Source organism: Phycodurus eques, chromosome 10 (assembly GCF_024500275.1).
Source record: "Phycodurus eques isolate BA_2022a chromosome 10, UOR_Pequ_1.1, whole genome shotgun sequence".
NCBI lineage: Eukaryota > Metazoa > Chordata > Actinopteri > Syngnathiformes > Syngnathidae > Phycodurus > Phycodurus eques.
The window spans coordinates 20,569,692-20,588,016 of NC_084534.1; the positions used below are offsets into that span (position 1 = coordinate 20,569,692).

The 18,325-nt window shown below is 38.8% G+C and overlaps 1 protein-coding gene across 1 annotated transcript in view; it reads left to right on the top strand.

Moving 5' to 3' along the window:
- The first annotated feature begins 458 nt into the window (after nucleotides 1-458).
- The window catches only part of ca16b (carbonic anhydrase XVI b), a 109,835-nt gene continuing 91,968 nt past the window's right edge, over nucleotides 459-18,325 (top strand). The window contains exon 1 of the mRNA XM_061687535.1: nucleotides 459-1,170. Coding sequence (XP_061543519.1) covers nucleotides 1,083-1,170 — 88 coding nt within the window. The 5' untranslated portion in view covers nucleotides 459-1,082. The remainder of the gene's footprint in view (nucleotides 1,171-18,325) is intronic.

An 18,325-nucleotide genomic window follows, 5' to 3' on the forward strand; every position in this document is an offset into this window, starting at 1 on the left:
TCCTTTAAATGCTAGCTGAAACAGCTGGGCCTTTTATTCTTTTCTTTTACGGAGCATTGTGCGCCTGTGGTCTAAAAACGTGTTTCTCAGAGTGGAGAATGAATTCTCGCATATTGTCGTGGAGGTGCCAAATGTTAGGCCAAATTTGAAAGCAGTCACAGGAAATGACATTCCACATGCAAATGAACAACACCGTTTTTCCACTTGTTTTATGTCACTGTATATGGTTAAAATAGATTTACACATAGATAAAAAAAAATCAGTGCACATGTGTGTATTGTTGGAGTGGGTGCCAAAGGGGTGTGGATGGGTGGTGGTGGGGTTTGCACAGGGTGCCATTCACACTAGGACCGCCAATGCTCGCAGGCACAACCCAGCGTCTTAGCTCCAAGTCTTTTTTTTTTTTTTGCATTCAACAAATCCGAGCACCGCCTCCCCTCCTTCCCTCCGACCCCCGCCAGCCAGGATGGGACCAGCAGCCGCCTGATCTCCATGCATGCATGACCGCTAGTCCACTTCCTGGATGGAAGAATGGAACAATTACAGCAGCAGTTTTTCTTCGTATTGTGCCTCGCTGCCAGCCGCGGATAAACACCGAGTGATCGCCACTTTAAATCAATATTATCGGACCACTTTCGCCCCCCCCCTCTCTCTCTCTCTCCTCTCTTGTGTAGTTAAAGACAGCCATTGATCGCCGCCTGACCCCCTTCCACTCTCTCCGGGAATGTGGCTCCGCGGAAGCCCGTCGTGGAGTCACAAGAGCCCCGCTTGGAAGTGTTTCCACGCAGCCGTGGCGTGTTATTCCTCGAAGCCGAAAGAGCCACAGCTTGGACCAAAGCGGACTATTTTGTAAAGGGGGGGAATAAAAGACAGTTTCTTTTTGAAGCTTGCGGGGCCGCTACGTCAACTTCAACTTCAATTTTTTTATTTTTTTATTTTTTTTTTGTGTGGGGAGGAAAGGCTTCGCTCGCACGCGTGGGATTTTCTCCCCCACCCCCTATAACAAGCTAAAAGACTGAAAAAAAAAACCCATCCACAAACTTTGTCACCATCTTGCCATTGCTCTCCATGAGTAGTCTAACATGCAGAGGAGACGGGAACCGAATTGCTGGTGGATTGTATCCGTAATGCTTCTCCTAACCTTGGCCGAACACGGCGACTGTCATCCCGGTAAGTAGCGGCGGTTACTTTGCGGCACACAAGCTAGCTTTCGTCTTTCCGAGCGCTGTCTGAATTTCTCTCTATTTTTTTTTAAATCTTTTTTTTTTCTTTTTTTAGTAACCATATCTCCACACGCGAGTCTCGCAATGTCGTCATGAATCCCGTTAAAAAAAAAAAAAAAAAGGTTGCGTTCTCCTCATGCTCGTTTCGTTTTAGTGTGCACGTTCCTCATCATCCGGCAGCACAAGGGCGCAAAAAGCATACGTTACGCTAACATTATTACATGAACTGTGCCTTTTAGTAATAATAATAATAATAAAAAAAAAACACTCTTTAGCCACCCTTAGACTTCTCCCAACATGCCAAAGTGTTATTATTAATGCAAACGATGACATGGTGTTACATTCTATACTTTTAAGACAGCTTTTGCATCGTCTTTCTTTTTGTTTGTAGCTAAACTTCGATTTAAACTGGTTTTTGTATGCTGGACAGCGAGCAGCTAGTATGAGACTGTGACTCATTTTCCACACACTGGACACTTTATTAGGTACACCCAGGAGCTTTGTCTGGCTTTTGCAAAAAGGCAGGATACCAATTTTGTGGAGCAGTCAGTAAGACACAATAATAAGCATTGTTGGCGAAACAGTTCTGACAGCGTCAATCAAAAAAAAAAAAAAAACGGAAATCCAATAGTCCCATATTTCCTTGGTCGTTCGATTTTGTTGTGATTAAGGATGCAACTGACAAGGTAGTGAGTGTCAAAATGCCCTCAATAATATAGTACACATTGAACTTACATTTCAGTGTGTGCAAACCAACCTGAATTCAATCCAGTGCAAGAGCTGTGGTTCCAGTCTGCAGTACAGTGTTGTTAAATAAATACCTCTCTGACAGTGTCAGTCAGCACTGTGAGCAGTATTTATTAGCGTTTGCTGATTTCTGACAAATCTTGTTTGGATCTAATTGGATCATGTAGGGTCTATGACTGTGTAGCGGTTCACTCTGCTGACTTCCGTACAAGCAGTGTGGGTTCCATTCCCATTCTGTAATGTTCTATACATGCAGTATTGTTAAATACCCCTTTGACAGCTTCAGATGTATTTTTTTGACAGATTTTATTTGGATCTTGTTCGATTATATAGGCTCACTGACGGTGTAGCGGTTCACTTGGCTGATGTCTGTGCAACCCTTATGATATTACCCCCCCCTATAATTTTTTTAGATTTATTTTCCTGCTACTTAGAGAATCCTGCAGTTCCTTTTCCTCCAATTAGTAATATGCTTATGCTGAGCGGTGAAGGGACACCGCTGCCTGGCCAGCGTAGAGGTGTGTTTGAAGTGGAGATGATCAATGTATCCTGCAATTCACACTAGTTCTGTGAGCTAGACACAGGAGCTGAGTGATCGACCACTAAGAGTTGTCACAGTTTGGTCGGGTTCCTTCGATGTGGTGTTTTCAAAAACCGGTCTTGTATTTATTTTTTATTCACTTTATTTACGGTTTAGCATGCGGACCTAACATGGCATCCGTATACAATATCTACTTGTACGTCCACACATCTCTACCTTCTTCGGCATCTCTTATTTCTTCTTTATTTCTTATTGATGCGCTCCTTTTACATAGTGCCCCTAATGTTCAGACTGAGACACCACAGTCAGGTAAATCAAGGCCATCAGAAGAAGCTGACAAACATGTTCCTGAAACTCAACCTGTAAAACAGTTCATTTATTCACGTTTACTGGTTAAATGTTAGGCATACTTTAATGTTACTTGGACTTTGTTTTTTTATTTAAAATGTTTTCACTTTATTGCATTTATGGCCACTGGATATTTGTAGTTAATTTATTTTTATGACTCTATTAATCATTTTACTGTATTTTCCATCTAAACTAAGTGTTTTATATATAAATATCTATAATATATTAATATATATATAAAAGATAAAATTCACATTTCATGTAATTTCAAGGAAAAATACTATATCGTGTATATTGTTATCGAGACATAAAATCTTGTCCGTATCGCACAACACTTTTCTAGGGTGTACTTCGCCTTCCACCTGAACATCAGCTGGGATAGACTCCAGCTCCCCGTGACCCTGAACATGATAAGCAGTACTGTATAGAAAATGGATGTATAGATTATGTAGATTCACTAATGTTATGGCACCAGCGGTTCTACTATTGTAGGGATGGGGAACATTTGGCTTATTGTGGCTAAAGTTTCTTTTATAAGGTCCTACAGCGGCTATAGTATATCTATGTCAGAAAAACTACTACGCAACAGTTGAACAAATGTTTGTAATTCTATGTTTTATTCACATTTGTGCACCATTGTTTTTGTAATTGCATGGCAGGCCAGATTAAATGCTCAGCCCATGGGCTGTAGGTTCCCCGCCCCTGTACAACAATGTGAGCTGGTGAAATGCTGCCCCATATTTGTGTCTTAGCAGTATATATGTAATTCTCAAAAGCTGAGGGAAATCTTAATGTTGTCACCATTTGTGGAAAAGCACAGGATTTGAACAACGTTGCACAACAATTTCATTATCGTCTCAAGTGTTGATCAGAGGTCAGAAAGCTGGTAGGTTTTAAAGCATTCATCCTTCCTCTGATGTTCCTTACCAGCATGACAGCATTGACAGCATTTCATATAGACAGCAACCATCAAATTAGCAAGGATAATATAAAAGAGAACCAATTTTCATTGGTTTTCGGTCATTACTGACACATTTGTTCTTCCATTGGCCCTTCCCCATATTTATATGAAAGTTAAAAACAGCAATGATGTATTCCAACAGACAAACAACATTTTCCAGTTGGAACATAATTCACAGAGTGTAATTATTTGTTGGTGTTGTCACTGTTTGGCCTAAAATGCGCTCATTTATTTTTGTACCCAACTTTACCATCTCTGATCACTGTTCCTGGTCCACGCTTCTGAAAAAAAAAAAACTACTTGCATGCTGTTCTTTGATTTTTATCCTCTACTGTTCACATTTGATCCATTCGTGTACTGTATTTTAAATACCGGTAGGGTTTATTTTCTTGTGTTTGTCTGGAAGAAAATGGGTTATTCTCTAGTTTATTTAATTTGCTTTCAGCCAAGGCAAGTGTAACACGAGGAAAATAGAGTTAGGTTAGCTAATGTACGTATGGGCTACACTTTCAGAGAAAACCGTTGGTTAGGACCATTTGTTGCAAAAAAAAAAAAAAAAAAAAAAAAAAAAAGCAACCAGAGTGCTGACAAAGTGACCTAAGACCTCAGCTACCTCAAAGATCTTATTATCAGAAAGGGTCCAGCTGTCACCATCACAAAACATTTATTCACTGTCCAGGCATTTTGTAAATCACATATTCCTATCCTTTAACTGTCATTAGTCTAAAAAGTTAAAATATGACATAAGATGGACATAAACACTGTGATGAACGATGGCAGGAATACTGTTTATGCTTGCTAAGCTCAGCACACTTTGTGGTGTAGTGGCACAAAATGCCAAAGAAGCAAAACAAACTTTTTGAGTTCTTCCTATAGATGCTTACAGAGCTGAAGTCTCACATGATGTCATATGTATGTGTATTTTCCCCAGTCGATACTGGTTGAATTCTGACTAGTACAAGTTTAAAAGGATGTTCCACTGTAAGTTTGAAGTCGATCAAGTGACAATTAAAATGGGTGACGTTTTATAATACCCGACGAAGGCCATCTGGTGTCCGAATCAAAACGAATAGGGCTGTTGCTTTAAAACAGGACAGTAAGCTCTGTGAGTGTGAAGACTGGGTGAGGTTTGTGTTTATTTATTTTTTTATTTTAACACAATCCATCAGCTTGCCCGCAATGCCACTTAATCAAGAGCAGAGAGCTAAACATGCATATTCTGTTTCATCTCGCAACTCAGTGAGGACATAAGTGAATGATTGTACTTGTAGTGAACTGGAATAGCCTGAAATTAGTGCCACCCCCACAATTTATTATTCAGCCATATAATTAAAATCCTCAAATGTCATCCTTCACTGTTGATAGCATTGGTGGAACGTTAAATGCAGTTCTATTCCAGATTGATGTTGTTGCCACTCGTGTGTGGCGCCAATTATCCTCCATATCAGTAGCAGTGATGCAACAGAAGAATGCTTCTGTCATAATCACACCCCTCTCTGCCCCCAATGCTCCCAAGTTCCCTGCTTCCGTGCCCTCAGCCTGCCATTTTATTGACTTGTCGCCTTACAAGCTGTGAACACAGCAGACTTATTTTATATTGCATACCTCAGTGGACCTCTGACACGCAGCAGAAAGGCTGACTGCTGGACGAATGAAAGGTCGCTGGTTGAAAAAGACAGTTGAACTGTACTCCGTTCACATAATGGTGCTCAGCCGGTGTGGTGCGCGAGGCTGTTCTGTTCATTACCAACATATTTTTAATGTTTGAAAAGAGATAAATTGAGAATTACATTTACCCATCACGGTTTGTTTTTTCTGCAACGTTCTGAACACTTGTCACCGAAGTAATGCTATGTGTCTGGTTTTAGCTGTCAATCAAGGCTATTCTTAACTCTAGTTGGGAGCCACTTAAATTGCGCCATTTAACATTGAGATTTAACCAATGCTATTGGGTCCGTTAACACTATATTTTCTTAACTTGCCTGCAGGTAGCAGCTGTTATGTCGGTTTACATTGCTCACTTGCTGTGTTCCACGCTCGAGTCCTCTTTGCTTTTTTTGTGAATAAATCTTAAAGATTACAACAGCAAAATTAAATGGCAGATAAGCGCCTGCAGTAGGATTTTTCACATTTTAACATTTGTGGCCAACAAAATCAAACTTTGAGGTGACATTTAGAGATAATACATGCATTAGGGATGGGCTGGTTACCGGTTTCAAGGTCTACCATGGTTTTAAAAAGTCATAACAGCTTAAACTATTCATCGGTGGTGTGAGCTTTTTTTTTTTTCTTTTTTCTTTTTCCTTTTTGAGTTGTCAGTGCAGGCAAATTAAGTGACACAACGCCACTCCCTCCCATTGTTGGTGCGAGCACTCAGTGAGCTTTTCCCCTTGTCGAAAGTCGGCTGTTTAGGGAATTTTTCGGGTACCGTGGTTTAGTAGAAGGAAATCAAAGATGATTTAAAAAAACTTTGGTGTGAGACCTTTAACATATCTACAACTGGTGAAATAAATAGTACAGCCTTGCTACAGAGGCAAATAACTAGCTAACTAGCATGGCTAACATCAGTTCATGTCCACTGTGATGTTACTTCACAAAGTGGAGAATAGCAGAGAAGTAGCCACTCATTTTCTGAGAAATAAGTACTTTTACCACTGTGCTATATTTTGATTTTATTGAGGGGGAAAAAAATCAATTGTTTCTCTTTTTACATTTACCAATGTACCTATGGAGTGCAATGGAAAAAAGTTATTCAGCAAAACATTTCAAAATAATACATTTCTGAGCTGTAATTGCAATTCTGTGAAACCGCAATATTTTTGGTCACAGTTATCGTAACGTCTCCTCTATATTTTATATGCCGACTAGTCTACATTCAGGATGGGCAACAATGGAGCACTACTTGACTGCAACCAACAGGGCTGCTGATGTTTCTGTCTCAACTAGTTTGTGGTCTAAAGAAGAATAACACAAGGTGCGTGACAATAAATTGAGGCACATCTATGCTAGTCTGGTCAATGTGACTTAAGAGTTCAGACTATTTTAAGACTTTCTCCAAGTCAAAGTTAGGAATTTACTCTATAGTTGAATTCCCATGCCAAGTCTACTTTAAGGACACATTTTTCTCAGCTTGTAACGATGGTTAGCAGAATAAAACATGTTTCCGTAAAGCTCACCATGTCAACATATCATTGTGTGATACTACGCATGTTGAAATCTACATCATTCAGCAGTTTAATTGTGAATCCTCTGCACAAATATGAAATTTCCTTCTCATTTGTTCACCCATGCTTTTTAATAAAATGTATGGGGAATAGGTTCTTGTTATTAAAAAGTTGAGTCATCGCTTCTCTTCACAATAGAGTGAGTGGGCGAGTTGTGGGGTGAAAGACAGTTCTGGCGACCACTGGAGATACTTAATTGGATTGTATGTAGCACTTTTTGACATATTTTCACAGTTGAAACAGAAAATGCGAGAGAACAAAGAATCTGAGTAAAATAATGCAGTGGACGTGCCAGGTTGTCATCAATATCAGCGGTATAATTTATGTGTACTTATATTTCCAAATTGACTCATTTTATTTAACTATACACCCCCAGGTGAAGACGCCCGCTTTAAGCAAAAAAACAATATAAACCCCCCTCATGTCATTCATGAGGTTTTGATTTGGTGCCTATAGTACATTTTTGATGTGCCGGTATGTATTTATGATCGAACAATGCTAACTAAAACCAGCAGACATTCCAACAGCTTCTTCACTCTTGCCATTAAATTGCTAGAGACCAAGTGACTTTCTGTGACTTTGTGACAAAGTATGTTTTATGTGTCAAAGTATTTACTATCAAAATGTCTGTCTATTGTCGTACTAGAGCGGCTCTAACTACCAAAGACACATTCCTTGTGTTTTTGCCATAGTTTGCAATAAAGAGGATTCTGATTCTGTTTTGCAGCTGCATAGTTAATAACTCCTTCTGGAATTTCTCTGGATAATTGGTCCAATATGTACAATGTAGGACGGCACATCTTGCTGCCTCATGATGATAAAAATGGCATTAGTACCATATGCTATAAGTCTGCATCTAGACTCAGCATTTTGTGTGGTGTCTCTCGACCAGCTGCCTGTACCACTCACTAAATGGTCAATTGGGAGAAACATTGCAACTTTGAGCAATTTTTACTTACACACATAATTTAGTTTGCTTATTTCTTTGCAATGACCAATACAGCTGGTCCATTAAATGGAACAAACCTATGGCGGGTGTCTGGACTCTCATGGTAGAAAGTATAATAATGCTAGGTTGAGATGTTCATGTTTATAGGCTGTGAAGTAAATTGACAATGCTACTTCCTGAAAGTATTAGTTCAGGTTTTGTGCTCAGTCCTGAGCAACAGCTAGAAGCATGCTTAGTGCTTGCTTTACAAAAAAAAAAAAAAAAAAAAAAAAACTGCGTACCAGATTTCCTCGCACAGTGACCTCCACTGTAATACACACGTCTCAGTCAATATCCTGTTTTGTCCACTTGAAACAAATTAGCACCTCTCTCCAATTAGACCCTTCTGATGCTCCTTCCTGCACTTATCCATTAATGAGTTAACTGCTCTGTTGCTCACCAAAAAAGCAGCACCCACCAAACACACACAGACATTCAGTGCCCCTGGGGTGTTGGTGTCTTTTTAAATTTAACATTCCAGTCCCCTCTGTGCTTCGTTCTAGTGCTGTATACATGTATTGTTTATGTTCTTGGATGGAAGCTACACACTTTGAGATTTGTTCCGCCTAGTCTGCCTCTACCCAGCCTGCAGGTTAGCCTAGTCATAATGTGTTTGTGTGTGTGTGTGTGTGTGGGGTGGGGGGACAACAACAACAAATACAACAACAAAAACATCATCTACAGTACCAGTAAAATATGGTGTGCCTAGATTTTTGCCTGGTCCTGTACGGGTACAGTGCTTAATACATTTATTAAACCACCTGTCCAAAAAACAGGCCATCCAACATCATGAAGTGCTGTAATGTGGGCTCTTTTATTTTCAATGAATTTTCAATTAATTAATAAGTAATAATGCACTTCCTTCTGCTCAGTTTTGTTGTAAAACAATGCATTTTAAAATTAATGGATCATAATAAAAATTATATTTTAGCATAAAAATATCATTTTGGTTTAGGGTCTGCCTCATACTGGCTTATTAACCTTTACAGAAACTATTGGATTAATTTTGGGCAGCTGTGACATAAAGCTTCCACTGAGTGGTGGTCTCATAAATTTGTTACATACCATGTATATCAAATTTAATATGATTAGAAATGACCTTGCCCTCGCTGGTAAATATAACCACTATAATGTTAGTAAACATGGTATTTCCTACTATCACATTTTGAGTTTTTAAACCAGTTTTTCAGTTTGGACTAATCCTTTGTTTTCACCATACCTCTGCGTTTCATCTTCATACAGTGCAAATACAAATTTAGCTGTTTCTGTTTTTCAGTGTGTGACTGTCAGAAAAATCTGGCTGCCGTTGATAATAGGAATCGATAAGCTTGGAGGCACACAAGTCCGGTTAGATCGGACAAATTGGAAGTGTTGCTCAATTCCCATCCACATAGCACATCGGCTTAATGGATAAAAAAGAAAGAGAGAGGCATTGTAGAAATATGCCAGAGGCCACTAGATTTGATCAAAATCAAATTGGCTTGCATGGCAGTGCACTATTTCTTGCCTAATGTGACAAATGGCCAGAATGGCCAGTGGACACAAGTGTGGTTGAGTTTGCCATGTCTGGTAAAGTGGCACATCAGAGTAGTTTAATTAAAAAATAAAATGTAAATTTTGTGTAATGTAAGTAGCTGTACATCAATAGTGTTTTTTGATGTCATTGTTTAACTTGCTGAAAACCCGAGGCAATCTGTGTTGTGAATCTCACACAGTGTTTTAGCCAAGAGACTCTGCTGGTCACAGTAGCTTTTTAATCAATTAGAAATGACTCACAGCCACTTCACTCCAAATCATTTCGTCTGTCCTAGCCACGAGACAGAGAGAAAGAGAGAGAGAGAGAGATGCACACACACGATCTGGATTGGAAAAGGCTGCTCCAAAACAAGGGAAAAACACTGGTGAGGAATCAAATGCACTTATTTCCTGTGCTTCTTGACAAATGTGATGAATGTCCAAGCTGTGAGGCAGTGTCACTAAAGGACATACATATACTGCTGCACTCAAGGACTTGGCCATATCAATAAATGTCTGTGTCCTTCAGTCCCCACATCCTCTTTCCCCTTAAACAATCTTGCTGTGATGCGATACTGTGTCAGCTTTGCTTACAGCTGAACTGTCAGTCAGTGTTGCCCCATGGAGAGTGGAAACAATGGAACCTTCAGGCTCCTTCTTCTTGCATTGTGTTGTTGTGCATCAACAGAGCATGTGTTTGCTTTGTGCTCATTGTTGTTTTCTTTCTTTCAGGCTACATTCACAGTAGCCTAACAGTAGATGTCCCTTTCCATGAGGCTAATTTCTCCTGTCGTGGACAGTGGAATTAGAACTAGAGTCCCTAAATGTATTCGACGAGGTCAGAAGTGTCAAACTAATTTTTGGCGCGGGCTACATGGTGGTTATGGTTTCGCTCAGAGAACCAGTATGACTGTGAAACCATATCAATGTATAACCACTTCATCACATTTACATATACACAACAAATTGATGGATAACTAGTTTTGAAATCAGAAGTTAAAAACAGGGAAAATTGTGCAACTATTGTTAAATTCATTTTCAAAAGGGTTTAGTCAAAAAAATGCTAGCCCTATCGTAGCATTATTAAAAGTAAAGACAATTTTCAATGGTGGTAGGCTACAGATTTTAGGAAGAAATAGTAGACCATGGGTGTTAAAATCATTTTTATTTTGGGCCACATCATGGTTATGGATGGTTATTACTTTGATTTTTGTACAGATTTTCAACCATTATACATTGATATCAGAAGTCATTGGAAAATAGTGACAGACAAATATTTAAGTACTGTATACATCTATTCAATTTATCTTAAGAAGGGATTAAAAATGCTGTCAACAGTGATTTTTATAATACCTTTATGTATGTATTTTAAAATTTTATACAAATTTTCTGCCAAAATTAATGGAAGAAATCATTCATTCATTCATCTTCCGTTCCGCTTATCCTCACTAGGGTCGCGGGCATGCTGGAGCTTATCCCAGAAATCTTTGGGCGAGAGGTGGGGTACACCCCGAACTGGCACGGTGGACGACTGGTTAGAGTGTCTGCCTCACAGTTCTGAGGACTGGGGTTCAATCCCGGCCCCACCTGTGTGGAGTTTGCATGTTCTCCCCATGCCTGTGTGGGTTTTCTCCGGGCACTCCGGTTTCCTCCCACGTCCCAAAAACATGCATTGATTGAAGACTCTAAATTGCCCGTAGGTGTGAATGTGTGTGTGAATGGAAGAAATCCATTTAGAAAAGAAAAGATGAAGTAGACTTTATTTGCTTTCATGGAACACATAACATAATGTGGCAGATTGGATCTGGACCCCAGGCCTTGAGTTTGACACTTTTTTGACAAGGCTTGTGTTTGATGAATCAGTTTTTAACCTTTGCTTGAATTAGATTGTTATGAGCAGCTGTAGAAAATGTTGAAAACTTTTTCACTCATTAAGTTGAGTTGGGATGAATTTAATTTACTGCAAGTTGCTAATTTTCATACCACTGTTTTGATTAAACTAAACAAAAATGATACTTCTGCATCAGGACAGACAGCTGTTGTATTTACAGAATACAAAATGAACTTGAAAATTATGCCTCACAGTTGTTAATCCTCAGATCTTTTGGCTTTCACTGTTATTCTGCCAAGAAGCAACAAACAAATACATAAAGCATGCTAAAGCAGCTTCTGAGTTTGAGGCAAAAAGCATTTTTTGCGTGCTCATCCTGCAACATTTACTCCACATTTATACTGTACTTGGAAAAACAGAAGTGAAGTCACACTAACACCTGGCTATTGTCTTTGGGGAGAAGTCACTCTGCAGTAGTCACAGCTGGCTTTTCATCATCTGCAGCTCTGATTGTCAGGAATCGAAACTTAACACACCCGTGCACTGCGGTTGCACTTAAAACACATCCAGTATGTTCATTTTAAAAATCAACACCCATGCATACAGTCTATGTAGACTCCAAACAGAAGGCTGTGCATATGGAATAAAAACAAAGGCATGGTAGCTAGCAGTTAGGAGTGGCGCAGGTCCACTGAGAGCAAGGACCAGTGGGAGCTCAAGTTTGAAAATGACTGTTTACTCATACAGGCACAGGTTATTTAAATGTAACTGTGATTCTATTTGAACTGTGAGTCAAAACTGATAATTTGGTGACGTGCATGGTGTGCATTTGAATGTATGTTATGGTAAAATTACAGAGTTGATTTATTTTATTGTTGTAAAATCAGCCTTTGCAAGATTTTGTGGAACTCTTTTCTTTGTGTGTGGACCGTTAGGTGAGATCTTACACCACGTACTGTACGTATAAAACTGGTTTTCAGGAGGAACCCCAAAATCGGATACATTTACATGACAAAAGCACTGCAAAAACAAAAAGGTATTTGAAATGACAATACATCTTTATAGCACTATTGGCATGCCATGGGAGCTTGCAAATCGATTGATTTAAAAAAAAAATACAAATCTGGTTTCGTTGACATCACATAGTTTGATTGTTTTAGCCTGCAAAGCTATTTCAGACATTGTGGAAAAATGTTAAATTCATGGCCATACACCATAATGCCTTTGACCTAAAAGCGAGGTAATTCAGAGGCTTAAATCAGCTTGACAGATAACTGCGCTTTTCAGTCGTTCTCCTTGTTCAGTGCTAAATCCTTTTTTAAATAAGTAAATTTACTGCATATGTTGTATTGTTGTTTTTCCCCCTCCAGAAGCACACATGCATAGGTTCTTTCTTCGCTATTACAAAAAACTGTTTGTTTCTCCCACATGCTTCTGCTCTCTCTGAGAGCCAAAAGAATGCAGTAAAGCGACAATAGGAAGGGGGTCATTGTTATTTAACCATGCTTTGACAGAGCAATCAAAGAACTCTAAGTGACGTCGAGCACTGTACGGCAGTGGAGCTTTGTGATTGCTTGATGTAAAATGGTGCGGCTACGGAAGAAATCTGGTGTGAGTTAATTTCAGCGGATTTCAAGAGTGGAGGGAAATGTGCTGACTTGGATGGTTTTAGGAGGGAGTTTAAAGACTGCCCTATCGATCCTGTTGGCGTGTTCCCCCTTGGGGAATGCAAATGTTTCACTTCCTTTACACACATTCAAACACTCCTTGTAGGAGAACCTTAATTATCTAGGGATTTGAATACCATGGCCTTTCCCTTTGGCAATTTAATTTTCCAGAAACAAATAGTTTCACACTTGCTGCGCAATGACCACCCTTCCATTTTTAAGCTGATGTGACAAGAGATCGTGTGACACCAGTCTCAGCTGTTGATTTAGTTAATTGTCAAGAAAAAATCCTGAGGTATTTTTTATTCTTTTTTTTTTTTAAACAAATGTCATTGCAATACCTGCGAGTTCACTCATCTGTCAAACACTATTTCACACTGAAGCTGTGACAGCTGCCTGCATGTTATTGTCACAGCCAATTTAAACTCCAACCCAAGTGTTTACCAGAGCGAGGAGACCTATCCCCAGGTAACAGCTAATCACTCAGGGATTCAACACATCATCTGTCCCACGCTTAATAGTCGGCATGGAACAGGCTTTAGAAGGCAGCAGCTCTTCCTGAACATCCACACAGCTCCCAAGACAACTCAATGTTATGGATGATTGGCCCAATTAAAAGGTTTTGGTTGAATTGATGACACTGGTGACACCATAGTGCCATCCAGACAAAATGAGACAATCATTTAGTATAGCTGCTACTTTGAGATAAAGTGTATTTTTGTGTAATTGTAGTGTGAATAGCAAAAGTCACAACAGGCACAAACATGGAAATACTGTGGCCACTCTGTGACCTGTTATTCCTCGTGTCTAAAGATAAAACTGTTTCTACAGAAAGGAGCCAGTCTTGTTGAGTCTTGTATTGCAAGTGTGACTTCAGCTTTTGTCCGTGATCAGTTAATGGCTTTATAAATGGGAAAAATAGGAGTTTACAATCAAAGCACCCAGAATTTTTGTCATTTGACAGTTGATTATTTGTGAACATTCTGAGGTACAGTCACACAATCAAAACTCTTGCCACTTGCCAATCCACCCATCTCAACTCAAAGTTAGCTTTACTCCGTACCCGCCCACTTTGCATTGCCGGCAGTACTTTTGCCTGCCTGTCACTGTTGTGGTCACCCTGCATTGTAATTCCGTTTCCCTATAACATCCTGCAAAACTGCATTTTTGTTTTTGGGTCCGTAAGCATATTTTGTGTATACTTTATGAATGCTGTCTACATTGTATGTTGACCAAAGTAGAACTGTAGATCAACAGATTACAGCAAATGGAAATGACAGTAGATTCCTTGCTGATGCTACTAATACTAAAACAAATACTGTAATAACATCCCTAGAAATTGGAAAAACCCAGAAAGCAATAAACAGGATAAAACGAGTTTTGGGTTAAATCCCTGTGACTCATATTTGATAGCAAAGGTGAGGTATTAAAAATGACTGGTTATATGAAATGAAATGATTTTTTTCCCTTTTCATCCCATACCCAAGGTAAACATTTCCAAGTACAAAAAATGTAAAAAAAAAAAAAAAAAAAAGCTGGCTTGTGGAGGTTTCAGAAGAAATTAGACAAATATTTAAAACGTGAATAATTACCAAGCATTGTGCAGAAAATGGCTCGAAGGATTTTTGGGGAATTTTTTTTTGGTTTGGTGTGAGCTTTCACATTACCACACATAGAAAAGAGCTTCGGTGAAGTTGAGTGGGAGGGCTGGTGGGCAAATAAATAACAGCCACTGTGGCTAACTTATGTTTAGGCTGAGGAACCTTTTTGAAAAACAGCATCTCTAAAAGGTCACAACTGCTTTTGCCTTTTGAGCCTTTATTGCAGAAGTAGAACTAGATGTTAAGACTGGTTGCGTTGATCATAAGAGAATTAGACATTTATTTTTTTTAATTTTAGTACAAATACATTAAAGGAGCCTTTGTTAACACCCCCTCATAACCCCTTTGACATTCTGCTTTTTTGTGGTGTTGCATGACTGGAATAATTTGCAGCATTGCTCAGATGAATGCTGTTCATCAGCATGCACTAGTTTCAGGGGTGTCAAACTCAATCGCACAGATGGCTAAAACCCGAAACAAACTTTGGGTTGCAGGCCGAACGCGATAAACATTTTAGAACGGACTAAAACAAAACTTTTTTTTAACATAAATATGATTGAAAACAGACAGGAAACATTATTACAAAATAAATCAACTTGAATTTAAAATGACTAATATTTTTGCTCTGTATAAAAATATCTCAAAATTATGCAGATTCAAAACATGAACATGATGCAAACAGAAACATGAAAATAAAAATTTTGCTTTTCAGCAGAAGTTAAAATAAAAAAATTGCAAATTTCTTTACTCTTATTCCATTTTGACATGGCAGGATACACAGCATGTTAGATTCTCGAAAATGGACTGCAAGCATTCATCAGTGAGGTGACTCCGATGTGATGTTTTGTTAATTTTCATCACAGAGAGCAACTGCTTACATGTGTACGGGCAACCAAAGGTACACCACATTCGAGCCGTATGTAGACAGAGCTACGGATGTCTGCGGGTAGCCTATCATTCAGTTAGCCAATTATGGTGTTACGGGATTTATAGTTTGTGTGTCATTGGCGCTTCACATCACACATTAAAATTAATTGTGCCTTGTTAGATAGTCGGAGAAGGAGGTGTTTCCCATCATGCTCTGCTCTATTTACAATTTTCACTTTTGGTTGTTATCATGCCTCTTTAATGTGTTCTTGTCACACAAAGTATGGATACTGAAATGAGGACCACGTCTCAATTTACTCACAAATTTATTTTCTCTGTGTGAAACCTGGGCCTGTTCAATTGAATACAAAGCTGATCTTCTACTTGGCAAGAAACCATGACTTTTTCTGTTGTATGAATGGCAACAGGTGTTTAGATAGGTTTATTGTACCTTCTGTCATCTAATTGAAGAGCATTTAATTGTTCTGCCTGTCGGTCACCATACGTTGTTGGCATAGATAGATTAACAGAGATATTTAAAATTAATAATTCATCTTTATTCACACAAATTAGCTGAGTGGGTCGATTCTATACCATTTAGCAAATGGTTCTGCGGGTCACAGGTAATTGGATATTGGGCCAGGCGTTTGACACATCTGGTCTACACACTATATTGTCTGGTTGTCTGTTGAATCTATCAAAAAAGGGATTGACTGTCAAGAGGTTAGCAGCCATCAAAATACTTTGTCTGCTTTGTTTTCCTTGTCCAGAAAATATGACAACCAAATTAGATACATAATATAGGTGAATTGTATTAAAATAATAAATAAATAATGAAATAAATTGTGGCCTCCACAAGAGATGCTATGCCCCCAACAATAGGATATGTATCCTTTCTTCCCCTTAGGAAATGAAAATTACATGATTACCTCTGCTATGATCAGAATCATCTTTATTTGCCAAGTATGTCCAAAAAACTTGGAATTTGTCTCCGGTAGTTGGAGCCGCTCTAGTACAACAACAGACAGTCAATTGACAGAGAACCACCACATGTTGTGGTAGACATCATTAGCACATCATGACATCTGTAAAGTGAACTTTACGGTGGAATTTAAAGTGAGTGGGTTGTTTTTTTATACAAAAGGATTCCGGAGCTAAACCATGCTGGACAAGCACAACTGACTACGATGCTGAAAAATACCCTTCAGTGAGTGACAGTGCTCGAAATACAAGATATAATATATTATCATATATTTATTATAACACGTTATATTTTAATATGTATTATTCTCCTCAACATTTTTATTTTTCTGGTAGAGATACATAGCTATACAGTATATGATTACCTGTAACAAAAAAAAAAACCCAAAACTGGTACAATGTGTAACTGTATAAATATGACCCTGGCCAGTATTTGGGGAATAACAAGAGGAAAACTTAAAATTTTGTCTGTAAAAATGGTAAGGAGATGGGAAAGCAGTTCATATAGAGTATCAATCAGTTATTTAGAAAGTATTGCTGGTTGTAGAAAATAATTCATTCCGTTTGTAACATTTCCAGGCTGTGGCATTCAAAGGAAAGGAATGCATGCAGGCTCACCGTGACCTTCAAGTAAAACACAAACACACTGAAAGGAATCATAATGTGTGGTATGACACGTCAACTTTGCATTGTATTGTTGATCGTTGACTCAGTCAGCTCGGATATCAATGTAATACCTCCTTTCCCCTCACATCTTTTGTGATTTATGTTTACAATGTAACTTTCTTGTTAGTTAAGCCGAAGCAAATAAAGCACATACAATCCAGTCCTAATACTGAACAGTGTACAATCGTTACAATTACGTGGCTGGAGTATCACATTGCTTGCTGTGGTTTAATATATCATTTCTAAATACAGCCTTCAAGTATTGATCAGAGAGCAGCATCAAAGAGCATTTAAAGAGGAAGCAAAGAGTTCTGACTACTTGTATGGCCCTAGGCGGAAGATGAAGCATGAATATCCTGTTTGGAAGTGATGCATGCAAAGAAGTCCTAGAGCATCCATTATTATTTATGGCTAACACTGAATCATTGGGCCAGTGAGCTTCAGGTTAGATATATTTATGCACATTTATTTGATTGATTGATTTTAATTTTTTTTGCCACATCTTGGCGCGTGCTAAAACTAAAGGTGTCGACAATAAAGCGACAAAGCTTTTTAGATGCTTCTCGAATTAATAAATTTGTATGCATGCATGCTTCACCTTACATACCAAGAGAAATGTATGCGTTTTAAACGGTATAATGGTCTCAACACCGACACAACACAAGCGAGGAGGAGACGCTGCTGACGTGCCGGTGGTACCCGTCCGTCTGCTCCGGTTAGCTGGTGGCGAGTGCCTTTTATCATGCCATATAAATCTCTGCGACGACTCAGTGGGAGATATTCCAGCGACCAGAAATTTCAAGGGGATATATTTTAGTGACTCAAACATGTAGGGCTGTAGGCATGATAATGATGTTTGAGAGCAGAGAGAGGTTTGATTTTGCACAATTTTGAAACTTCGTTTTATATACTAAAATACTACAAATCTGGGAGGGTTGTTAATAACACTCTTCCCTGTGGTGTGACAAATTTAGAAAATATTTATGTGAAGCACAAATGAACCTGAAGTCAGAAAGAGTAAGATTTATACAGTAACAAGTAAATCTGAAGGCGTAAATGACTACCAGATGTGGATACATTTTTTTGGATCCAATAACCATTGTGTTCAGAAGAATGACCTTGTGAGTGTGTGCTACTTCAGTAATCCAATGACTGTAACAGAAAT